This window comes from Protomyctophum parallelum, assembly GCF_964188405.1.
Source record: "Protomyctophum parallelum genome assembly, chromosome: 2".
NCBI classification, from domain to species: domain Eukaryota; kingdom Metazoa; phylum Chordata; class Actinopteri; order Myctophiformes; family Myctophidae; genus Protomyctophum; species Protomyctophum parallelum.
This window is the reverse complement of record NC_139699.1, coordinates 33789841-33807361: the sequence shown is the minus strand read 5'-3', so window position 1 is coordinate 33807361 and position 17521 is coordinate 33789841. Positions and strand designations below refer to the sequence as shown.

The window sequence follows — 17521 nt, the reverse complement described above, 5'->3', positions numbered from 1 at the left end:
GGAATTGCACTCGAAACCAAAACATGCACAGGATCTTCTAGTGCGACACCGCCCCCCCCCCCAGCCACACACTCAACACACACCTCAAGTTGTGTGGGAAACTTTGACAAGTGCTGAAGTTGCAGTTGAACATGACAGATCACCCCCACACACATGTGCACGCACAAACAAACACAAATATGCACGTGCGCACGCAACGCACGCACGCACGCACACACACACACACACACACACACACACACACACACACACACACACACACACACACACACACACACACACACACACACACACACACACACACACACACACACACACACACACACACACACACACACACACACACACACACACACACACACACACACACACACACACACACTTTAGATAATGAAGTAAAACAATGGCATCATGGAAATCTGGACGGGGATTTCACCCTGACTGGTGAAGATAAAAAACTGTGCTTACGGCAAAGAAGAAAAAGAAAAAGCTTGAAAAAAATAAGTGGTTTAGGGATTGAGGGAGGGGGAGAAATTTACGAGGCATGAAGATGAAAAATTCATAGCCGATCAACCCTCCAAAACATCACCACCTCCTTCCACAAGGAAGTGATTCCATGTATGGCTGTTTGATATGTGGGTCAGCAGAGATGGAGGGAACACAAATCACGGAGAGAAAACAGAGTGTGTGAAGGAATGAGGCGCGGGTAGAAAGGGAGAGATTTAACAACAAAAAAAACGAAGGGGAAAAACATCAAGGTGAAGGGTTGAGCAGAGTTAAGTGGTCCATGTTGAACAGCGGTTTACAGCCAGTGAGCTGCAGCACATCTAGAGCCAGGTTCTGTGCTCTGAGCCATATCTAGAGCCAGGTTCTGTGCTCTGAGCCATGTCTAGAGCCAGGTTCTGTGCTCTGAGCCATATCTAGAGCCAGGTTCTGTGCTCTGAGCCATATCTAGAGCCAGGTTCTGTGCTCTGAGCCATATCTAGAGCCAGGTTCTGTGCTCTGAGCCATATCTAGAGCCAGGTTCTGTGCTCTGAGCCATATCTAGAGCCAGGTTCTGTGCTCTGAGCCATGTGGCTGAAGCCACTTTCAGTGAGCGATAAGCTGCGGGTTTCTGTTACAAGCGCCTGACAATGAAGCTGAAAATAAAGCGAACCGACTGCCAGCGTGGGGTCACGAGGCGAACCCTCGCTATGCCATGGGTTGCCTGTGGCTCAGGAGGTAGAGCAGGTCGTCCAATTATCCATGGGTCGGCGGTTCGAATCCCGGCTCCTTCTGTCTACATGTCGAAGTGTCCTTGGGCGAGACACTGAACCTCAAATTGCTCCCGATGTGCTGGTTGGTACCTTGCATGGCTTCCGCCGCAATTGATGTATGAATGTGCGTGTGAATGGGTGAATGTAATGCACACTCTATGTAAAGCGCCTTGGATAAAGGCGCTATATAAATGCACCATTTACCATTTAGGGTCCACAGCGATCCCTACTAAAACAAAGGGAGCGCACCCTCGCTATGCCCATGGGTCGGGTTGCCTCCTGATTTGCATATAGTGTTATCACCGGAACCACTCTCGGAGTGAAAATGTCCACACACTCGAGACATCATGCTGTTTTCGCACAAGTCTAGCTGGATTTGTTTTAAAAATGGGTCACAGTTGTGGTGATGAAAAGGGGGAAGTTATTCTGTGTCGGTAATTTCCGAGGGAGCACTTATAGTTTTGGCTTTGTCTTTTTTTGGCTTCTTCACATTATATTATACAAGATGAATCGATCCATTGATGAGAGTTCATTAGTGTGGCCATAAAATAGGGTTTGTGATAGGTGAGGCTACAGAGAATAAGGATACATGATAATGTATGTCTCATGAGTCCACCTCCCGGGATATATAGACTCAAGAGTGAAATGAACAATGCTAATGTTACTGTGTAGCAGATAGTACAGTAAGTACACTAAGGACACCTTGTGACTCTCTCTCCACCATGTGGTGTCTGCATTTAGAACAGAGCTATTTTCAGAGTGTAAGTGTAATGAAATTGAATTGCCATACAGCCAGGGAATGACACACGCGCACACACACACACACACACACACACCCACACACACACACACACCACACACACACACACACACACACACACACACACGCACAGTCGCACACACAGATCTGAGGGGATTATACACATTCAGCGGCCTGAGTCACTCTGGTCAATTTGAAAGGGTAGACGTGGACACTGACGTGCGCACATGATTTGACCACTAACTATCCCTCGGCTTGGACGCACACACAAATGCACGCTCGCACACGCGCACGGGTGACACTTTACTATATTTACTGCATGAAAACTTCCCCGCGATTAAATTAATTCCTACACAACTAAAATTAAACCCCAACTACTAGATAATTAACTAACCTGACTGAACCTTTGCCTTAACCTTAATTCTAACCGTAACACCAAAAGAGCCTTCTGGAAAAGTGAGGACCGGTCAAAAATGTCCTCACTTTATATTACTCATTTCATTTTCCTCTAGCCTCACGACAACACCAGGTGCTGAAAATGATAGTATACACACAGCTGTATGCAGAAACATTACTGCTAGCTGTAAATGGATGATATATAAATACATTTGTGCATAACCACACACACACACACACACACGCACACACACACACGCACACACAAACACCTTACTTAACCGGGCCTCAATCTGACTGCGTGTTCAGCAGCTGCAGTCTATTTTCACAATGCTTACATGTGCGGGCGTGCACAGTTGCACACGCATGCATACGCATGCACACACACACGCACAGTGACTGTTTCAAAAGGTGACTGTGTAACCTGGGATCAGAGGTCATGAGTCAGGTGAGGTTAATGGCCCGTTGACACTATAAGATCTTTGCCCTGATGATCCTGTTGCCGGTCCTATTTTGAGAGTGCTCAATGAGTGTGAAAAGTTCCCCGAGCATGACCCAGCGCTCGGGTACGCCTCTCCCAACGTTTTCAGAATGTCCTCAAAATTAGTCATGAAGAAAACGCAGCATTTCCACGTGTCTGCCTACAACACCACACTGATTAAACGTAGTTGCGTGCCATTGTCGCATGTGAAAATAGCAGATGGACAAGTTCACAAACGTATAGATCTGCTAATTCCTGTGTGCGACACCGACAGGATGCACTACTCATCAGAGCATGAGCGGGAGAACACTATACATATGTGATATTGTGTGTGTGTGTGTGTGTGTGTGTGTGTGTGTGTGTGTGTGTGTGTGTGTGTGTGTGTGTGTGTGTGTGTGTGTGTGTGTGTGCGTGTGTGTGGAGGCTACTTACGACAGTCCTGTTCGTCCGAGTCGTCCTCACAGTCGTTGTCTCCGTCACAAACCCAGGAGCGTCGGATGCACTTTCCGTTGTCACAGTGGAAGTCCAGCGGTGAGCAGGTGGGAAGCACTGACGGGTCAAAACAAGACAAGAGGTCAAGAGGTCAGTCAACAATATCACAGAACTGATATCAGAGCAATTCAGACCACTGGGAGAGAGGAGAACATCATTGCATAACATGTAGTAAACGTCATAATTCATACTGTTACGCAATGATGTGAGTCTCTAATACATATTAACCTTTAAACTTGACACCCTTTCTGCGGTAGAACCCCTTTTGGTGTTCATGTGCATGATGTCACGCTTTAGCTATTGAAAAAAAGCAGATCTACAAGCTCATAGCATTGAAGAACGACTGACATAGAAACATAGCTTTTTCAGAAAACTGTCAGGATGTAGAAGACATTTGTAGAATCTGATCTCAGGTCAAAATGGGTTAAAAGGTGAAACAGACATCCTGGACCAGTGAAAATGATGTAAAACCCACACTCGTAGCATTAACAAAGAAGAGGATGTCTTCCTGTAAAAAGGAACATACGGAAAACTACTAGCTCAAAAACAGAGTTACAAAGGCCGTGACCAACATGAAGAGAGCTATAATAAATCAGTCAATGAACTGAACACATCGCATCAGAGCATTTAAAAGACCACTGCAATAAATCTAAGCAGTCACACATCCTCACTCATCAGATGGAACTTTCAAGCCAACATGGTTCTAAATAGGCACAGTGACTCCCTCAGTGACATGAGCTTTGGAGGAGCAAAAACCTAGCTGGAAAAAACATTCCTGACAAATTACGTCAGTAAATTATAATCTTATCAAGCCATGTTGGGCGGCCAAAAAAATGGCTGGCAGAAACCACAGACAGAGGACTGCCATCTTGTTGTGATGCATGGATGTCTATGCCGCTTGTAGAAACCTGCTTAGTGGTTACTGGTTACAGACTTGAATCTGCACCCCCCCTCTCTCCCACCCATTAGCCCAGCCAACTCGCTAGCATAATAGACTACGGATCCCACTGCCCCGGGTTCACATCCCGCTTTTGCAACTATTTTCCCCCAACAACAACGACGGACTAGATCTTTTTGCCGATAAAGTCTAGCGAACTCGAGCCATTCTAAGCGGCCTAAGGGCTGCAAGTTGCCGTGTCTGAGCGTTGCGAAGTTCGGTAGAGTTCGAGTTGCAACCCCGATAATGGACGGAATAGTAAATTATTACCCCCCACACCCCCTCCCCAAGGCAATGCAAACACAGATAAATATTTATTTCCCACCACGGAGTAACCTCGCGTCAGTCAGTGTCACCAGACTATCGACCTCGGAGGAGGTGGATAGTGAGGGGCGGGAACCCCTTTTGGTGTTAGCATTATGTTATGCTTTAGCTATTGAAAAATAGCAGATCTACAAGCTCATAGCGTGCCACCGAGTGGCACGCTACGAGCTTGTAGGTCTGCTATTTTTGAAAAATTGAAGAACGACTGACATAGAAACATAGCTTTTTCAGAAAACTGTCAGGATGTAGAAGACATTTTTAGAATCTGATCTCAGGTCAAAATGGGCTAGAGATGGACACCTCTGTACCGTCTCTAAATCATATTGTGCAAAAAACTGGATCACGTCTCAAAAAGCAGGCATCCAGCATCCATCCACAGTCCGGCCCGCACAACTCAGCACATTCCTGGCTAACTTCATATCCGCTCCCAGCTCTGACCCCTATTCTACCTATGCAAACAGGCCCTGAAAAGACTGGCCCTTTGTCAATCAGAGACAGAGTTAATTTAATTTAATTACTACTGGCCGAGAAAGAAAGCAAAGGGAGAGAGAGAGAGAGAGAGAGACCAAGACACAGAGAGAGAGAGAGAGACCTGTGAGGAGGGGGGGGGGGGGGGGGGGGGGGGGCGGAGGGGAAGTGGAAATCAGAGTGCTCCTTATTATAACAACGGACGCCTCCGGCGGCTACACATGTGCGCACGACCGCCTGCTCACGTCGATATGAGATATGAAATATTGACACTGCAACATGGCACTTCATGAATAATGGATGACGACGTCACATGGTTTGATAGACAGATAGACAGCCCCCACCCAGTCAGGAAAGAGGGGGTCTCGACTCTCAATGAATGTGTGGGTGTGTCTCGCAGGCTCTCATCAGGGAAGGGGGGTGTCCACTGTCCTACTGACCCACCAACCTCTGCATGCTACATTATTGACAGAGTCAGAAACATAGTGTAAGGATGACTTTAAGACCATCATGACATCACCATCATCTCTCTTATCTGTATCATATCTTATCATTGACCATACAGTACTCACGCAGCAGTCATTTTGTTCTGACGTCATTCTCACCCTGAGGGGGTGGTGTTCTCCCCCCCCCCCCCCCAACTAACTATGATGTACTGTATTGTACGAGCAAAAGGAGCGGCCTTTAAATGGTCGATTCACATTCTAGCCTCTCCCCTGTCTCTATCCGACTGAAGTTTAAACCCAAATTGCTTTTTTTTTTTTTTTTTAAGATATTTTTTTGCGGCTTACGCCTTTTATTGATTTTTTGAAGGGACAGACAGTAGGCTGACAGGAAACGGGAGAGAGATGGGGGGATGACATGCAGTAAAGGCCGTGTCGGGTCCGGGAGTCGAACCCGTGGCACACTGCGACTGGATTACCAGTCCGGTGCCCAGACCGTTACGCTACGGCCTGGGCCACCCAAATTGCTTTTAACAAGGTTCATATAAGGCTTGTTATAATCCAATAATGTGGAAACGAGAGGATGCTGCCAGACCTGTCAGAGACCTACCACGAGAGATGTTTTGAGGAGGAGCACAACAAGCGTGTGTATCTTGTTTGCAGGAGAGAGAGAGAATCGATTCATTCTCAAGTGGTTTGATGCACTGCCGATGCGTTTTTGATTGGATCGACTCAAAAAAACATTGGGTCAATGTGTTTTGGACTGAAGCAAGCCTCAATCAGCTTAGAAAAGAAGAAAAAAACCCTATCCCATCTTTTCACTAAATAATTCAGCTCATCCGACCGAGAGCAAAGTGCAACGTGGAGGGGTGCACACACAGGGAAACGATCGCTCGCTCAGTCAAGAGAACATAGATTTGGTGTATGATGGTTTAAAGCTTAAAAAAAACACACTATTATGTTCTCTTCACTGAGCTTAAAGGGATATTTCACTTTCACAAAAAAACGTTTGGTAATTGTATCGTCTACGCAGGCTTTTATGAACACCCCACTTATCCCAGACAGTTTTTAAGTTGCTCGGTTCAGAATTTAGATTTTGCTGCCCCGCCCGCTTAATTCCTATACAAACCCATTGTAACTTCAAACTTCCTTTTAACCATGATAGATTCATCGAAAACACCCAACCTTTTTTCTGGTGACTGATAATGTCCTTCTAATACGTGAGGGGTCAGGGTAAATCAACACTCTCAACGCTCTCAACACTCCAGAAAAACGCTCCAGAAAAGATCATTATTAAAATAATGTCATTAGCGACACTATCAGTCACCAGAAAAAAAGAGTGTTTTCGATGAATCTATCATGGTTAACTTAAAATGAGGTTTGGAGTTACAATGGGTGTGTATAGGAAGGGGGCGATATCAAATATCTACATACTGAATCGAGCAACATAAAAACTGTCTTGGGTGTTCACATAAGCCTGAGTATAAGTGATACAATTACCAAAAGTTTTTTTGAAAGTTAAATATCCCTTTAAACTTTTATAAGCTAACAAAAAGGTTAACACAACACACACACACGTACGGGACTTGATACAAATACAAACCGGATCGGTAGCACTTGTTTTGCTATGCTTGTAAGCTTAGCTAACGTGAGTCAATGTTTTGTTGATTGGCTCCCTTGCCCGAAACCACATGACATGGATAAAGCTAGCTGTAATCTGCAGCCGGGTGAAACATTAAACGTATGTGTTTCACCCAGAAGGACCCAAAATAACCGGAACCGGAGTGTTGAAAGCCTCCGTTGAAATGTTCGTTCTGGTGGTCGTCTAGCCTGCATTTGGTGAAAACCCAGCTTTATTCAAGCAACCACCTCAAAAATAAAAATAACTACTGCTGCTAGATATAGAAACATACTGTAGATCCTCCTTTGCACAAAGATCAGGCATGCCTGCATAAGGGAAGTAGATGATGGATGGATGGATGTGCACACACACACACACACACACACACACACACACACACACACACACACCCTTTCTTCGTAAAATCTGGATATATTGTGGAACATGTACATAAACACAGATAAATACTCATACCTACAAAGAAGGATGCACAGACAGACAGACAGACACACAGAACAGCTAGTGTGGTGGGCTTATATCGTCCCAGAGGATCAGCAGGGAGGGAGCAGTTCAGGCGGTTCAGGGTTGATGAGGTTCTCTGACTGCCTTTGATCTAACTTATCACTGAGATGCTGCTCCACATACTGTAGCTCCACAAACACAACACAACACAACTCAGCCCTCTGTACCCGCTGGTACGCACGCACGCACACACACAAGCACTCGCATGCAGAGAGTCAAATACGCACATTAACCCATTTTGAGAGATCAGATTCTAAAAATGTCTTCTACATCCTGACAGTTTTCTGAAAAAGCTATGTTTCTATGTCAAACGTTCTTCGATCTTAAAAAAATAGCAGACATACAAGCTCGTAGCGCGCCACTCGGTGGCGCGCAATGAGCTTGTAGATCTGCTATTTTTCAATAGCTAAAGCATAACATAATGCTAACACCAGGTCTGCCTGCCAGTGAGTCCACTGATCCCAATCCTATAGCCTGGGGGGACCGTAACTATGACAACACAGCCCCATAGGCTGTGGGCGCGCATCTGCAGTAACTCCAAAACTGTTCCAGATATATAGCCTGTGGGGAGCGTAACCGTGGCAACAGTGCATCCATCCATAGCCCGTTGCCGCGCATGCACAGGAACGCCGAAACTCTTGGCAAAAACGGTAATAATAAGCGACTCAAATTTGGGGAAAGTGGAAAAACAGACAATGTCACAGGTCAATGCCCATGTGGAAGTCCTGATCAATGGCTCAACCTACTGAGGAACAGACAGATGGTTCCATAAATTAATAAGCACATGAATTACTTCTGAGACACAGACCAAAGCTGTGTCAGGTATAATAAGGCAATTGAGGATATTCTCTCAAGTGTCTCCGCTTCAACTCCCCGGGGTGAAATAATCAAAGGATCTGGTTTCAGGAGCCATTCCATTATGCAGTTGCACGCACTTAATTGATGGGCCACTGTTGCGGGTGTGTGTGTGTGTGTGTGTGTGTGTGACTGACACTTCCAATTGCTGCCAGCCTCATCTTTAAGGTGAAGTATGCCATGCACTTGCCATTCCAGCTGCGGGTCTTCTATCGCCGTTTGCTGACGCAGAGCTCATCATCACAGCTGGTTTTGCACTACAATCTCATTAGAATAAACGTCTTACCGACCGTGGCACAAAAATAATCTGCAATCTGCCAATGAAATGTCCTTTAATGTCTTAACCCATTTTGACCTGAGATCAGATTCTAAAAACGTCTTCTACATCCTGACAGTTTTCTGAAAAAGCTATGTTTCTATGTCAGTCGTTCTTCGATTTTTTTTAAATAGCAGACCTACAAGCTCATGAGCTTGTAGATCTGCTATTTTTCAATAGCTAAAGCATAGCATAATACTAACACCAAAAGGGGTTCCTGCCCAAAATGTCTTAACTCAAGAATTGACACATACTAGTACATCCACAGTAAACACAGAAAGAGGCACATACACAATTACACATGGTCCGCAAATATTCTTACAATACACATTCTACTTTTAAAAGTTTTCGGGGGAAAGAATCTAATATTTATTCAAAAATGTCAAAAATGTTATAGTGCTACAGTATATACTGTACATAACAAGAAGCCCAAAAGGGGTTTGCCGGCCTGAAGAGGCAAAACACCAAGAGGGGTTCCTGTCCTGATTAACACATTTGCCCTCTTGCTTTCCTCCAGAGCATCCTTGGACACACACACACACACACACACACACACACACACACACACACACACACACACACACACAGTTATGTGCACAGTCACACACATACAGTTATGTGCACACACCCACACACCATGCCCTTCGCTAAGCTATTCCAGTCAGAGTTCACAGAATTCCCGCTCACATTCCAAAAGTAATTCCCACAGACATACACCTGCCATTCCCATCATCAGCACTAAAGTTAGACGGATACACATCGACATTCTATCTTTCTCACACAAACACACACACAGAAACGCAAAGAATGTGTGTGTGTGTGTGTGTGTGTGTGACTGTGTGTGTGTGTGTGTGTGTGTGTGTGTGTGTGTGTGTGTGTGTGTGTGTGTGTGTGTGTGTGTGTGTGTGTGTGTGTGTGCGCGTGTGTATGACTAGTGGTACTGTACTGCATGTGTCTTGGGCATACACACTACATTTCTACGGTGCACATGCTTCTGCACAGAGGCACAAGAGTGGCCGAGCGGAGCGGAGCGTTTTCCTGCACACACACACACGGGTCTCTCTCTCTGGTGTGTGTGTGTGTGTGTGTTGGTGTCAGCTGTGTGTCTGGAGGAAGATGTATGTGCACGTTGTTAAAGTGGTCTGGACGAGCCGAGGGTAATGGCCTCGTCTTTACCGGAGCGCAGCTGAATCAAGTACCCCTAATGGGACCAATATATCTGCCTAAACACTGCTCATCACACAGCCCCCCCATGGGGGGGGGGGGGGGGGGGGGCATAGATGGAGAGATTAAGAGACAAAACCATGGAGGGTTCTTATGACAAAAACAGATGTGGACCTATGAGGGTGATCTGTGTGTGTGTGTGTGTGTGTGTGTGTGTGTGTGTGTGTGTGTGTGTGTGTGTGTGTGTGTGCGTGCGTGTGCTTGCGTGTGTGCGTGCGGTCTCAGCCGAATATTTCATCTGACTGTCTTGATAAAGGTTTTTATGCCTTATGACATCATTATGGTCGTTAAGCCCGACACAAGCTTTTTCTTTCTCCTCTTACGACATCAGCATCATCTACACTACATCTACACTACACTACACCTCTGCTCTCCTCGCCAACATCAGACAAGCCTTTTCTTTCTCCTCTTATACGACATCAGCATCATCTACACTACATCTACACTACACTACACCTCTGCTCTCCTCGCCAACATCAGACAAGCCTTTTCTTTCTCCTCTTATACGACATCAGCATCATCTACACTACATCTCACTCCTCACTCCTCATTCATACATTCTGAAATTCTAGCACAACAATTCACTTCCTTCATGTCTCCAGTCTTTGCACCATGCATCTCATCTCTTATCAGCCTGAATACCTATACTTCATATAGTGTTTGTCACGTTCTCCGTTAGTTTTTTTTTCTTCTGCTCAGGAGAGTTTTCGAGATGCCTCTGGGTGTTTCATCATATACCTTAATTAAAACCTCTTAAACCCCAGGAGGGTAAAGGGGGTAAATCCGCAACATCGGAGTTGTAACCGGAGACCAATTGGGTCTCCGTTGACCCGCTGAGCGCTGTTCAGAGGTGGGCAGCCTCAAGAGTTTTCACTCTCATTCAGTTACTGAGGAAAGCATGTTGTTTTAAATCACTTGCTCTCTAGACTTACCCATTTAGGCCTGATGTTGATATTGAAAAATAATCTTCTAAATCATGACATTTTTCTGAAATACCCATGTTTCTATGTCAGTGGTGCTCAACATTTCATGTCAAGGACCACCAAAATGATATTTAATTGGCCACCGACCCCCATCTGAAAATGTTATTCCATACCGCTCAGAAGCAAAGATTTGAGTTAAAAACGTATAACATAACGACACCAAAAGGGGTTCCCACTTCCCGCCCAGACATGAACCATAGCGTCCCTATTCTGAGGCTGTAGCTTGTCGTCTATGAAACGGACGGGAATTGTACACAAAAAGCAACACCCGGGATCTTAATATCCTCCTACAAACTCCTCCTTAATATTTTCATCCCTCTCCAACACACTCACACACGTCTCTGTGTCTCTCTCTCTCTCTCCTATCCTGCATGTTGTCGCTCTGTATTTTCTTTTCATAACCTCTCCACAAGGAACGCCTTATCAGAGACGTGGAGAGCTCGGTCCTTCAGAGAACCAAGTGGCACTGCCAGCAAGGTTTTTCTTGGCAGTGGTAGCTACTGTAGCTATAGCTGCTCTTTTTCTTTCCTTTTTTTTAACCCATTTTGACCTGCGATCAGATTCTAAAAATGTCTGTTTGAAAATGACAGTTTTCTGAAAAAGCTATGTTTCTATGTCAGTCGTTCTTTGATTTTTCAGAAACCCTACAAGCTCCTACAAGCTCGACCTACAAGCTCGTAGCGCGCCACTCGGTGGCGCGCTATGAGCTTGTAGATGCTTTAGCTTTTTCAATATCTAAAGCATAACATATTGCTAACACCAAAAGGGGTTCTCGCCCAAAATGGGCTAAACAGTCAATAGATCCATCATAACAGCTTAAGTGTTGCTTCGGCTGCTGGCCCATCCCGTGCAGCAATGTGTCAACACAGCTCTCAGAAAGAACGGAGAAATATAAATGTAATAATAATAATATCTTTATATAGGGACCACAATGGAAACAAATCCCCAGGACGTTTTTTTTCTTTCTGTTAACCTTTTAGCCTAAATATCTGACTGTACCTTGTTGTGCCGTTTACATTTCTGATTCAATCAATCAATCAATGTATTGTCCCCTCAGGGATATTCTTCACAGTCTGTTTCAACAGAAAAAGCACATACCGGTAAGTAACCATATAGTACAGATATATATAATAATATATAATATATATAAGTAACCATATAGTACAGAACAACATAGCACATAACATATCATCAAGAAAATGCATGTCAAATCCCCAGTATACACAAAACCGCCCCATCAGCGAGGACGTTTGTTTGATGCTGCAAATGGCCGAAGTAAGTACGTTCTAAAACTAACTTTGTCCCATTTCAAAGTGGATGGGAAGCATGAGGTTACCAGTTAGATCCCGGGCTGCCCCAGAGTTAGTGTCAAAGTGTAATTGAGCAAGACTCTGAACCCCTAATGGCTCCCGATGTGCAGGTTGGTGCCTTGCATGGTTTCCTCTGCCATCGGTGTATATGAATGGGCGGATCTATGAAAAGCGCCTTGGATAAAGAAAGGCGCAATATAAATGCACCATTTACCATTAAACCAATGACAACTGTATCACTCTTGCAGTGGTCCAGCGAGTCCTTAATAAGGACAGTCTTGAAGCTGACACGGCGACACAAAACGTTGCACCAGACCCTACACAGTCAAATAATGTCCTGACATCCTCAGAACATAAAAGCTACTGAACCACATCCAGTCCACTCCTTGAGGTTTGCACCATGTGCTGCTACATCATTTATTGCCGAAGGTTTATGGATTTGCCATTTCCTGGACCACTCACCATTGACTGGCCACAGGTAATTACGTCTGCTGTGGTATAAAATAATATGGATATTCTGGGGGGGGGGGGGGGGGGGGGAGTACAGTCCAGTGAGGGTTCGTCAATGGATGCAGTGCACACAAACATTGATTTATTTACTTACTACAACCACACACAGTTCTGCTTTCAGACCCATATTGCACCTCTCGAGTCATTCAAAACACATATTTACCTGGGTCTATGTAAAAAAAAAAAAAAAACTAATGATATAAAATTGACAGCTGCCTTCTTTGGCAATATGAATGTGTGTGTAGTACCAGAGATAAGGGCACGCACGCACGCACGCACGCACGCACGCAAACGCTCTGCAAACCTTTGAGGACACTGCATTCTCTTACATTCATTCCATGTTTCCCTATCCTACCCTACCCTAACCACAACCAAAGTACCAAACCAACCCTAACAGGACAGAACAGATTTTAGTACAGGAACTGTACTAAAATCTTGGTCACCAAAGTTCGATACAAATTAGACATGCGTCCCCAAACAACTCGTTTCATGTCCAAAAGCGTCTCAAAGTGTGACGCACGTGTGTGCGCGCGCACACACACACACACACACACACACACACACACACACGCTCACATACACACAAACAAATGTTTTGATATGCGTCTTCCTTTTCATTTCAACACACGCAGGTCTGAGTGAAACCTCCTCAAACGAAACAGGGTTTTAAAAAGGCCAACGCTCTCTCTCTCTCTCTCTCTGTGTTGCTTATTTCTTCTCTCTGCCCTGTAGTGCTCTCTAATCATGGCCTTTTCTCTCTGAACAAGTGTCCTTCAGTCACTTATTGAGCAAGGAGTAAATATTTAGCGAGAGGGGAATGGAGGAGAGGGAGAGAGAGAGAGAGAGAGAGAGAAGGGCCCCAGCAGAGTGAAAGAGAGAATAAGGAGGGAGAGAGAGAGAGAGAGAGAGAGAGAGAGAGAGAGAAGGGCCCCAGCAGAGTGAAAGAGAGAATAAGGAGGGAGAGAGGGAGAGAGAGAGAGAGAGAGAGAGAAGGGCCCCAGCAGAGTGAAAGAGAGAATAAGGAGGGAGAGAGGGAGGACGGAAAGAGGGTGGAGGAAAGAGAGGATTATGCTAATGTCTCCCAATGCAAACAAACTTGGTTCAAAGACTGACACAAAGAGCACGACCCAGAGAGAGAGAGAGAGAGAGAGAGAGAGAGAGAGAGAGAGAGAGAGAGAGAGAGAGAGAGAGAGAGAGACAGACAGACAGACAGACAGACAGACAGACAGACAGACAGACAGACAGACAAGAGTCTCTAGGTGGAGAGAGTTAGAGATAGAGCAAGCCAGGGATTCAGAGAAGGAGAGGGTTCAAATATAGAGGGAGACAGGCTGAGGTATCTACCCCAACCACACGGCAGGACATAAATTAGAAGCACAAGACAAGGAGAATTATGTGAAAAGTGTGTGAGGAGGAAGGTGAAAGGGAGAAATGGCAATAAAATGGGAGAGAAATGAATGGAAATGGTGAGAGGAAAGTGCCACCATTATTGGCAAAAGGATGGAACGAGAAGTAGAAGTATAGATTGTGGGAACAGAGGGAGATTCATAGGGAGAAAGAGAGAGGGAGGGAGGGATATGAGTACCCTAATCCCCTCCTCTGATGCCTGATCTTGGCTCTTGCTGGTCAATCGTATACGGGTCCCCAGAGTGAGACAGAGAAAGGGGGGGATCGAAGGGCAACGGAGGTTCATTGTCACTTTTTATGGTGTTCAATGAGAGAGAGAGAGAGAGAGAGAGAGAGAGAGAACGCCCACGTGCACATGCTTTTGCATAATGTGTACTATAATGCACACATGTGTGCATGTTGGTGACGGTGTGTCACACGTGCTCCCGCTGAGCTGAAAGGCTGCATGTGTGTTAAAACCCATACTGACCTGAGATCAGATTCTAAAAAACGTCTTCTACATCCTGACAGTTTTCTGAAAAAGCTATGTTTCCATGTCAGTCGTTCATCGATTTTTCAAAAATAGCAGACCTACAAGCTCATAGCGCGCCACTCGGTGGCGCGCTATGAGCTTGTAGATCTGCTATTTTTCAATAGCTAAAGCATAACGTAATGCTAACACCAAAAGGGGTTCCCTCCCAAAATTGGTTAATAATACAGGTAGGTTTTGAGTAGAGGAGAGGTCTTTGATGAAAAGCACCTTCCTAGCCAAAAATCCGTGACATTGAGAGAGCAGCTACTGTAGCCTCGTGCAGTGAGGAGAAAACACTGTGTCTCTCTTGCATTCCCTCTGAAAGTAAAGCCCACCACCACCACTGCCTCAGTACACAACTCCCCTCCTCTCAACCCCTCACTCACTCTGGCCAGAAGCATTCAGTATTTACTGTTGCAGCCGTTCAACTCAACGGGCGACCGCTATGCGTTTGTGTGTACATGGCATACACAATTGCACATACGTACGGTGTTTGTTTTTTTATAGTTTAGTTTATTTGATCATCCTTCAGCTTCAAATACAATATTTACAATAATGAAAGGAAGCCGTTACCGAAAAGATCTCACCCGTGTGAAGTGAACTGAGTGATGCAAAGCCATCATCTCTCACTCTCTCTCTCTCTCTCTCTCCCTCTGCTCCATGCATGCCAACAAGTGCGGACAGCTGTACTGATGAAAGTCAGGATGTTATTAATTTGACGAAGCCTCTTTGATTCATGCCTTCATTAAGTCTGGTCTGGGCTAATTAGCGAAGCGTCCTTGAGACGCACGACCTGACTATGCTCTCTGCCTTCTATCAAAAGCACCCAGGTGTGAAGACGAGGGGGCAAATTAACCCCCCCGTCCGACACAGATGCACCCGATGAAACTCTTTCAAGAGAGACATCGTGAAACCAACCATTCGTAACAACACACACAACGCTCGTACACATGTTATCACTGTGTTTATATTTACACTGTACCTTTATAGAATGCAGTTTAGCCCGTCATGCGGTCTGACTCGCAACAAGAATAGAATAAGAATAAGGGACTTCACTAAATTACAAACGTTATATGAGCAAACAAACACTCGGGATCGGGAACAGCGTGTCGGGGACAGCAGTTTGAAATGACATTAGCAAACCTCCACATCCACTCACTGTCCAACGATGACGGCATAATGTGTTTTAAAGCAGGAAGATTTATGGTCGTCCAGACAGACCCCCCCCCTGTTCTCCGTCTCTCAGTGTGGTCCACAATAAAGAGAAGATGAACGCCATATGTTAGGTGCTATGAGGGGGTGGGGGGGTGGGGGGGGTCCTGGATTCTTCCCCACCTTCCACTGCCTCCTGCCGTCAATGTCCACCCTGCCCCCCCCCTCTGAAACCCACAAGTCCCTCCTGAGCAGGAGAGACTTGTTATTCCTAATGTTTACAAGTTAACCCTGTATGTCTCACGTGCACGCACACAAACACTCGTTCTCAACTTCTCACCCATTGTATGTGTATTCATGAACACACACTTAATAGCCACACATAATGTCCATCATCAGGCACAGGCACCAAACTTAAACTTACCAGAGACAGAATCCACATGAATTCTACATCATAATTACATGAGTTGCTTCATAGACAAAATGTACCACTTTGGCTCCTGTTCACACACACACACACACACACACACACACACACACACACACACACACACACACACACACACACACACACACACACACACACACACACACACACACACACACACACACACACACACACACACACACACACACACACACAGTGTGGTCTTCAAACCCCAAAATTGTGCTTTCTCTGGAAATTGCTAAATTGATATAAATTGGCCCTGGCTCCTCATGGGAATATAGGCAGAAAATGTATGTGCATGTGCGTGTGTGTGTGTGTGTGTGTGTGTGTGTGTGTGTGTGTGTGTGTATCTGTAATGAAGTCTGGATGCCACAGTCTAATGTGATTCTGCTGAATCAAGAGATTCTTTTGTGTGCTAAGTCTCTGTGTGTGTGTGTGTGTGTGTGTGTGTGTGTGTGTGTGTGTGTGTGTGTGTGTGTGTGTGTGTGTTGTCTGTATGCATGTGTCTACGTCTGCATTTTGACTGAATGCATTGTGTGTGTCTGCATGTGTGTCAATTTGCATGTGTGTGTGCGCGCGCGCATGCGTGTGTGTGTGTGTGTGTGTGTGTGTGTGTGTGTGTGTGTGTGTGTGTGTGTGTGTGTGCGTGCACGTGTGCATGCGTGCATGTCTACCTTTCCTGCTGAACTGTGGAAATGTAGCTGAAATACCGCATGGATGAATTCAATTCTGCACCATGTTTTGAGAATGTCATTCAAAACCATACCATTTCTGTCATGTTTTTTCCCCCTTCACCATCGTCCTTTTTTCTTTCTATTTTTTCACGATCCCACTCAGTTAATTCAATCAGGGTAATAGAAGCCAGGTCACATGGGCCTGCACCTCCCCGAGTTATATGCACACACACACACACACACACACACACACGGATACACACACCCACACTCCAGCAATCTGGGCCATGCCTTTAAATCAGTAAAAAAAAAAAAAAAAAGATGGCTCTAGACCATAACATGTAACTTTATGCAGCAGGCAGAAGTGAGCCAAAGTGATGAAATGTCAGTATAGGTATTGGATGGAGCCCGAAATACTGAGTCAGTATTTC

The 17521-nt window shown here is 45.3% G+C and overlaps 1 protein-coding gene across 1 annotated transcript in view; it reads right to left on the bottom strand.

The window, feature by feature from the left end:
* Positions 1 to 3317: 3317 nt before the first annotated feature.
* Positions 3318 to 17521, bottom strand: part of LOC310854602 (low-density lipoprotein receptor-related protein 4-like) — a gene marked incomplete at its 3' end in the record, with an annotated part of 74171 nt that continues 59967 nt past the window's right edge. Inside the window, exon 3 of the mRNA XM_083759277.1 lies at positions 3318 to 3442. Coding sequence (XP_083615403.1) covers positions 3318 to 3442 — 125 coding nt within the window. The remainder of the gene's footprint in view (positions 3443 to 17521) is intronic.